The 9,138-nt window shown below is 38.6% G+C and overlaps 1 protein-coding gene across 1 annotated transcript; it reads left to right on the top strand.

Annotated features, from left to right (window-relative positions):
• Nucleotides 1-5: 5 nt before the first annotated feature.
• LOC104543003 (exosome complex exonuclease RRP44-like) lies at nt 6-8,098 on the top strand (the record flags this gene model as incomplete). The annotated part of the gene is made up of 9 exons (XM_010187492.1): nt 6-98; nt 2,092-2,249; nt 2,925-3,118; nt 3,233-3,306; nt 4,404-4,571; nt 5,495-5,659; nt 6,568-6,681; nt 6,767-6,904; nt 7,952-8,098. Coding segments are annotated over 9 exons (1,251 nt in total), but the record flags the coding sequence as incomplete, so codon positions are not given.
• Nucleotides 8,099-9,138: the final 1,040 nt, after the last annotated feature.

Below are 9,138 nucleotides of genomic sequence, written 5' to 3'. Positions count from 1 at the left end.
CCGGCCTCGGCCTGGAGGCACAGCCCAGCGGCGCCGCCAGCAGCCTCTGCCTCGGCCCGCACTACCTCCTGCCCGACACCAACCTTCTCCTTCACCAGGTGAGGAGGCACAGGCGCCAGGGAGAGCCCGTCGGCTCCCTCTGGGCCCGACCGTGCTCTCTGCGTGGCCCTGTGCCCTGCTTCGGCCTTTATTAAATCTCTGTGGGTGTGAATTGGCTGGGGGGGCGGGGGCGCGCGCGCGTGTAGCAGTGCGCTGCCGGACTTGGGTTTTGTCGTTGTTCCTTGTGTCTGCTGGATCCCTGAATGGGTAGGCTTCTGCCTCCCTGCCAGCTAGGGAGGAGGCCTTCAGCATCACCGAGTGTAGTCTGGCTTTAAGCGGTATTCCGCTTTTATGTTTTGCTTCCTGAACGGTAGGAATATAGAACTGCATTTTTTTTATTGTTTGTTGTGGTCGGATACGGCTATGTAAAGTCCGCAGGGAGGTAGAATAGACTGAAGCAACGATTGGGATCTTCAGGTGGTCACTGATTTTTCTCATCAGTCTGAATTTTCCAATACTTGTTCTCTTTTTTAGAGACTGTTGTAAGCTTAGGTTTTTTATACTGCGATGTTGACTTCAGGTCATGAATAGAGGCTGCAGAATCATCCCATGTACAACTCTGGATGTGTGGGAGGAACTTTACTTTGTAGTCCATCACTGATTGTGCAGAGCCTTGAGTCTGGGCTGTGCGGACAGCAGAACTCCAGGCTGGGAGGCAGTGAATTGCTCGATGTTTGACTTTTCTTTTGATTGCTTTTGAATACATCTGAAAGTAGGATATATCTATGCAGACATTGGAGACTGGAAGTAATTGATGAATCCTAACTTGTATTACTCAGCAGAGGGGCATAACCCTCGTGTTTTAGCAGTTACCTATCCCCAAAGTTGTAAGTTAGGATTTTTTTCCAAAACAGCAAGTCAAGGGATGTTTTCAGCCTGTTATTCATGGACTACTTAGTGTTGACTGGCAGAGCTTCTATATGTGTACTGTAGAGCCAGGCTACGCTGCCGTGATCTGGAGCAGTGGGGATTAGGAAGTCTTGGTAACAGTAGGAAAAGATTTTACGTAGCAACTGGAGCAAGATTGCAATAGTAAGATTTGGCCTGGTAATTCAGCTTGTGTATAGAATAGGATTGGATTTCTTGCCCTATGAACACATCTTTAAATCTTTTAGGTCATCTAAACACTGGTTGCACAGAAGCTTCGTCTGGCATTGGTTTTAATTCTTTTAACCATGCCCTCTGGAGCCTTATTGCAGTTTCTTCTGGGACATGGCACAGTTCCTTGCTGCAGGCTTAGGAAATGAAGCTTCCATCTTTTTCTCCTGATAGGAGCGTGGATTTTTGGTGTACATTTGTCTCCCTTGCACACCACGGCTGTCAGGAGTTGGCAGTTGAAAAGTGCTGAAAAACTTCTAACACATTTCCTCAAAAACATTTGGTCTTTGAGAGGGTGGAGAGCAGCTAACAGAATTCCACTTGATTTGAATCTGCAGAAATTAAAATCGCAGTGCAACAGTGGGATTTATTTTGGAGAACTTAAGTCTACACGTGCACAGGCATGTCCATGGTAGCTGTGTAACAGTGGTCAGGCTCTATTTTGTGGTTTGCATTGCTTATGCAAAAGGCGAGACAGCCTTTAAATTTTGTATTACTGTCAGATTGTTCATATATATATTTTGGTTGTGAAGATTATAATTTACAAGAACCTATCCTATGTAAACAAAATTTCTGTTGTACACCTGGCCTTAAATTTTATTTGAGTCCTGCATGTGTTGGGTCTGAACCTGTTGGGAGTCAGAGTGAGTTCTTATCTTCACTTCAGCAAAATTCAAGTCACAGAGAGGCTGGGAAATGCTTGAACTTTTTGCCCATGAGCAGGAGGAAGCTGCTTAATATGTTGTTCAGTTTCCCAACAGCAAGAGAAAAAGGCAGAAGTAGTGCATCATTATTCATGTTAGCTTTTCATGTATTAACCAAGCAAATATTTCAAGTCCTGTTGTTGGATAGAATTAAACAAGAATTTTGATTCAGTTCTGTTTTGTTCCTCAGATTGATATACTGGAAGATCCTGTTATTAAGAATGTCATTGTGCTGCAGACAGTCTTACAAGAAGTCAAGCATCGGAGTCCACCAGTGTACAAGCGAATTAGGGATGTGATTGGAAACCCTGAAAAACATTTCTATTCTTTCACCAATGAACATCATCGGTAAGGTGTGGAACAGGTTATAATAAAGTCATACAATTGTCCAGTAGAAGAAACTGGAAAACAGAACTGGAACATGTGAACTAGGTAAAAAATAATTAGGCTGAGTTGTATAGAACTGTATACCTTTAAGGAATCCTGTTGGGAAGTAGTTGCATGTTTCAGGAGCTTTTCTGTTTTAGAATTACTATAAGTGTATATATTATAAAAAGGTGATTAGATTATTGAATAAAGTTTATAGTCAAGATTAACTTGAGCAATGGAGTAATGGTTTTCCATTTTAGCGTCCCTTTTAAATGTTAACAATCTGTTGGTTCACGGCAGAAAGCTCTAAGAAATGAAGATACAATTAATTTGCCTTTATTTGTGCTTACAAGTAGTTTCCACTACTGCAGTATCCTAGTTCTAGGAGTCTTGATTGTGTAGTTCTAGCATTTTGAATGCAGTCCTTTTTAATTGTCAGGTTATATTAGAAATTAGTACTTTCTTGCTATTTTTATTGATGACACTGACCCTTCTTTAGTGACCTATGAAGTGTTACACATACTATAAAAATTGGTACAGCAGTGATTCTTTTGGCCTCACAATCTTGATTGCACTTGTCTGAAAAATTTTTGTAACTATGGATAGATGTTGAGATTTGTTTTGATTTGTTTTCCCCTCCTTTTATTTATTTAGAGAAACGTACATAGAGCAAACACAAGGAGAAACTTCTAATGACCGCAATGACAGAGCCATTCGGGTAGCAGTAAAATGGTACAACGAACACTTGAAGGAAGTAGAGGATGAGGAGAAGATTCAAGTTATCTTTTTAACAAATGACAGAACTAATAAAGAGAAGGCTCTAGAGGAAGGTCTAACTGCCTATACGTGTAAGTGAAGTGGCACGTATGTTTAGATTACTGCTCAGCTATACAATCTTGGCAGTGTTTTCATACTTAAATCATGTGCACCTCTTGCATAAATATTTATGTGTGCTTTTGCAGGTGAGGAGTATATAAAAAGCTTGCTGGCTAATCCTGACCTTGTAGATCGACTTGCCTGTGTATCTGATGAAGGGGTATGTTTTTATTTTCTTTTTATAAAATAAATCACGAAAGGTTTGCAGTATATTATTTGAGTAGCATCATATATTATTAGTAGCATGAGTTTAAAAAAATGAGGACTCTGAACTTAATTACCATTTCGGCAATGTAAAATTTTGGCAAGCGAAGAGAAAAAATGATACTTACTACTAGTAAATATCTAGTTATTTGTATAAAGCTAGTTGCTTTAGATAACTTATGTGAAGATGAGAATAGTAACAGTTGGTTAAAAAATGTATAAATAATGGAAACAAAATGAAAACTACAAAAGTGTATATTGCAAACCATTTAGGTCTTTGTTTTCTGTCCATTATTACGCAAGTTTATGCTAATTTATTGCTGATCAAAAGCATTTTCTATCAAAAGCTATGATTTTTGTGGTCAGTTAAGTTGATAAAAGTGCAGACTCCAGCTCAAAGATAAGCTACATCCTCTCATTTTTTTTGTACTTTGTTTATCAGAATCAAGACTTAAACTTTCATGTAAGACTGATGTAGCTTTAAACTAACACCACCAAAACCTAGAAAGGTTAATTTAATCAGTTCTAACAGAATGGAGTGGGACATGCGAGAGTGGGAAAGAAGTGGAGGGCTCAGCGGATTTTTTTCAGTGATTAGCTGTAGTTCATTCAGATGTAATCGTCTGACTGCTCTGAAGTTTAGGCACAGGAACGTGTTTTCAGAATGTTCCGTATAGCTTCCAGTATATGCTTACACTGTGTGCTGTGCTCTTTACTATGTAGTGCTATGCTGGTATTTTCTTCACTAAACATATGTTTAGTCAGTACTTCCAGATCAATGTAAAAGTGTATGTCACGTGTGCAGTATCTTTTTAAGTAACTGCAAGCGAACAGGAAAAGAATGAGAGGCATTTGTAGAATTGACATGTTTCTGTGTTCTTTATGCTTTTTATGCTTCATTAGAAAAATTACTGCTTAATAGTAGTTTTTCATAATAGTGCATATTCATACCTACACAATTTTGGAGTTTGCTAGCTTGAGTGTCATATTCCTGAGCTTGCTTTGGAATAATTATGAATACAAAAGACTGAAAATTTCCTTTTTTTCTTTAAGAAAGAAATAGAAAGTGGAAGAATAATTTTCCCAGAACATATTCCTCTTAGCAAGCTGCAGCAAGGAATAAAATCTGGTATTTACCTCCAAGGAACTTACAGGGCAAGCAGAGATAATTATCTTGAAGCTACTGTTTGGGTTCATGGAGATACTGAAGAAAACAAAGAGGTGAATTTTTTATTTTGACTTTGTGCTGTGGACTTTAGCTTGCCTCAGTAATGACTTAAAATGTAATTATTTCATAGTGACATATGTTGTTAAAAAGGAGCATTATAGTAATTTTTCCTCTTCTGTGTTTTTCTGACTTTCTTGCTGTGTTTCTGATAGTTTATTTATATGAATATAGATTACTGAAATGTTGACTATGCTCTTTTTGAAAAGAGAATGTGTTTAAAACTATACTTTGTGTCTTGATAAAGTATTTGATAAATAATGCTGAATCTTAGGTGTTATATTCAAGTCAATTGAAAAACTACTAACACTTTTTTTTTTTTTTAATTAATTGGAAATATATGGTGAAAGACAGAGAAACAAGTTCGTAGGAGGATTTTCAGGAAAACTGTGATGAGCCCTTATGGGACTCTCGCTTTATTCCCCCCACTGTTTTCATGTGAGGTGATAAGCAGATAGGCTGTTCCTCTCCAAGCAGTAACCCAGCTGTCTGCCTGCTGGATTCTCTGTTGGTACAGTTGTACAGGCGCTGTTTCCAAGCAGCAGCAGTTGTCTCCTTCCTCCCTGTAACAGCAGCTGGAGGTGCTTCTCTGGGTCTCCGTTTCTTTTTTCCCTATCTCCCAGTAGTCTGTGGAGTCCCCTAGCCTGCAAAAATAGAAAGCTTGGCTGATTAAAAAAAAATCACCTAGAAGAAACAAATTATTTTTTTAGAGGCAACTGGAGTCCTGAAATAATACCATCAGTACTGAAAGAGAGCTAGGCAGAGGAAGCAAATGCCTCACAAACTTGACTTGAAATGTTCTTTAGAGTGCAGAGCCTGTTATACATGGATACTCTTCTGTTTTACTGCTTTGATTTGGATCTTCTCTTGCTGTTATGAGTATTTGCATTTTCATTTTTTTGTTTTCTGAAATATCCAGATAATTGTACAGGGACTGAAACATTTAAACCGAGCAGTTCATGAAGATATTGTAGCTGTGGAGTTGTTGGCAAAAGATGAATGGGTAGGACCATCCTCAGTGGTCTTGCAGGATGATGGTCAGAATGAAGATGACATTGAAAATGAAGAGGAGAAAGAGAACATTGTATGAATTAAATATTTTTCTCTTTTACTTCACTTACATTTAGAGAGATGAAATCTGCAATAACCCTGACTGTTGTTAAGCCTTAGATTTATGCATCATTTTTATACTGGCTTCTAAAAGCTATTGTGAATATGGGAATCATAAAACTTAATTATCATCCTGCAGTTGTGTTTAATACATGAATATGTATAAAATTGATATTTTTACTTAATCCCAATCAGAAATTCCCACGACTTTATCTTACACTTAATAAATCTAGAAGTTACTGAGTGTTAGTCAGGTAGTAATAGAAAGCTCTGTAGTGATGTGCAGATTAGGATTTGCTGGAATAGGGGCAGATATTGTATTGCAGTGATAGTCAGCTGTTATAGGCAATGCATATCTTTGGAACCAGTTATAAAATATTTTTTATCTTGCAGTAATTTTGCTTAATGGGCATGCAGTGCACATAAATGTGTACCCTGTACATCAAATATTTGCATCTCTTTAGAAACATGATCTTCCCACTGAATTCCATGGGAATTTTTTTAATTACTGTGTTTAGAATTACTGGAGAATTTTCAGGCAACATAAAAAGGCTCCTAAAAATTATAATTATAGCTTGGAAAAGAAAATTGAGATAGTGGTGGAGTAAGCAGACAGTGGAACAAAGTGATATTTCTTCAGTCTTTTTCTGTTCTTTGTTTTTCTAAAACAATGTCCATTAAAAAAACCCCCAACACAACAAAGTAGTCACGTCACATACTAAAAATATTAAAAGTCATGCAAAGCACGGGGAGACATAGTTCTGTTTATGAAGTCGCAATGGAATTTGTGGCATTATAGTGACACATAAGTTGTTACCACCAAGATTTGAGATACATGTTGACATGACTTCAGTTTTGTGTTTTTAACGCTTTTTCTACCAGCTGAAGACTTCTGTTAGCAAGGACATGCTGAGACCTACAGGAAAAGTAGTGGGCATTATCAAGCGAAACTGGCGACCGTTTTGTGGCATGCTTTCCAAATCAGAGATCAAAGAGGTAAGGAAAGAAGTTATTTTAAGTGTGAATTATTTTTTTTTCCTTTTATTAGACAGTATTTGTTAACTTTTCTGGCTGTTAATAGGCAAGGCGCCATTTGTTTACACCAGCTGATCGCAGAATTCCTCGCATTCGAATAGAAACAAGACAAGCAGATAGATTGGAAGGACAAAGAATAATTGTTGCTATTGACGGTTGGCCCAGGAATTCCAGGTATCCTAATGTACGTTTGTTTTCTTCTGAACTTTTATCTGTCCGATTTCTGTGTTTATTAGGTAAGATGTTTATTGTTATCTGCGATGCTGAGTAACTTCAAAAAGCATTGACATGAATTTTAAGTTTGAGTGCCATTTTTTGATACAAAGTAAGGAAGTCCTCAAATGATTCAGTTTGCTCTTGTCCCCAAACAACAGGTATGGGTTATCATACTGAAAAAGCTTGGTCCTCGGGTTCTGCAGTGAACCTGCATGTACTAACTAAGGTGTTTTATTTAGACTAACTAGAGACCATCTTGTTTTAGTCTGGGTTCCCAGAAATGTTAGCCTTTTGCTGTGGCTTTGTTCATCCACACGCTGGTCACTATCCTGGCAAGTTCAGTCAAATTGCCAGTGGGGTAGGGTTACAGATAATTTTTAAACTTTTAAAAGTTCTTTATAAATAAAGAGAAGGATGTGAGAGAAATTGAGGACACTAGCTTTAATTTGTGTTGAACACTAACTAGCTTTTGAAGAGGCTTCTGTTGCCTTGTGTAGGAGTGCGTATACCATAATGAAACAGGAGCACAGCTCTCACCCATTTTTAGACAAGTGAAGGAAACTTGAAATATATGGAAGGAATGTTAAGACAAACACTGCAGAGGATGAGAGTGGTGAAGAGTTAATGTATTAGGAAGCAGGATGTGTGGCACAACACAAACCCATAGAGAAATCTGACCTTACTAGTTTTTCTTCTTATGCAGTAGTACTTTTTCTTTCCTGCTAAACTAAATTGCTATGTTTTGCAATCTTTAATATGGAGAATTCAGTGCCATTCCAGAAAAAAGAGGGGGAAGTACAAAGTTCAGAGTTACTGAATCAATTAAATGTTTGAAATTAAATTTCTCTGAAGATGAGAAAATTAACTGAAAAAGGAAGGATTATTCCTTCTGTGTAGTTTAATATGCTAATAACCTATGAGATAATGGTCTCAAATAGTTATTTTTGAGCAAACAATATTGCTTGATGTGCATCTGTGAGTGTGTATATGTACATGTATGTATATTGTTTCTCAGGGTCACTTTGTGAAGAACTTGGGAAGTGCTGGAGATAAAGAGACTGAGACAGAAGTTCTTTTGCTTGAACATGATGTCCCTCATCAGCCTTTTTCCCAGAGTGTCCTTAGTTTTCTACCAAAAATGCCATGGAGCATTACAGAACAGGTAATAATTTTTAAACTATTGGAATAATTACAGTGCCTTCTCCTTTAAAACAAACTGTGACATTCTTGAATAAACTTGTGCAGCAAAAATAGAGGAAAAATGTCCAAAACCATTTTGTCTTAGGGTGGACTTTCAGCTGGATTTGCTTTGCAAGTTTTTGAGTCTTGGGTAAAACTGTGTGTTAGGGATAGACATTTTAAGATGAAAACCATATTATAGGTTGCATTAAAACAATAAAAATAGTTTTTAAAAGTTGGGGTTTTTTTGCAGAGAAGAGAGACTACAAATTATTTTAAGATCAAATAATTTTAAGATCATCATCATGGCTAGGCTTCAAGGATGAAGATAAGGGAAGGACACTACCCACGCTTGCTGCAAGCATGCTGATGGCTAAAAAGGCCGATGCGGGTTAGGCAAGTCCAATTGCAGAAGGAAAGTCTCCTTAGATGGTATTGGGAAGGCGTGCTTCTTTCTGCATTGTCTTTTCTCCTCGAGACTGATTCTACGTGCGTTCTCAGAGGAGACAGCAGTGTCATGAATGGTGTGTCTCCATGTCTCCCGATTGGAGGCCACGGTGGACCACTGATGGTAGTCAGTATGGCCAAAACTGAGGTATTGTTTCAGGGAGTCCTTGTATCTCCTCTCTGGGGCTCCTCTGTTACAGCAGCCAGTGGTGAGTTCACCATAGAGTGATGTAGGTTTAGTTAGAATATCCTTCTCTGAGATGGATGGCCTTACAGGGCTAAGCGAGCTCCATCTGCCTGGGTTTGGGGTTAAAGTTGTCCTCCTAGGATGGTTGCTGGAAGGCTAGTGAGCCCATCCTACCTGTGGACACACTTAGTCTGACCTTTCAGTTGAGACCTGTCTGTCATGGGAGACCCTGCTGAAGGCATATGCCAGTGCCAGCATAGCTCACAACCTCATAAGGGCTCGGAAGCTTCACCCCTGCATACCCCCTCAAACCACTCAACACCCCTCAAACCACCCTCATAACACCCTCAGAACCCCCTGACACCCCCAGCCCCCCAATACCCCCTCAC

The sequence above is a fragment of the Mesitornis unicolor genome, unplaced genomic scaffold (genome assembly GCF_000695765.1).
Source record: "Mesitornis unicolor isolate BGI_N332 unplaced genomic scaffold, ASM69576v1 scaffold33416, whole genome shotgun sequence".
Lineage (NCBI taxonomy): Eukaryota > Metazoa > Chordata > Aves > Mesitornithiformes > Mesitornithidae > Mesitornis > Mesitornis unicolor.
Note: the sequence above shows the minus strand (reverse complement) of the source record. Positions and strands in the feature narration are given on the sequence as shown.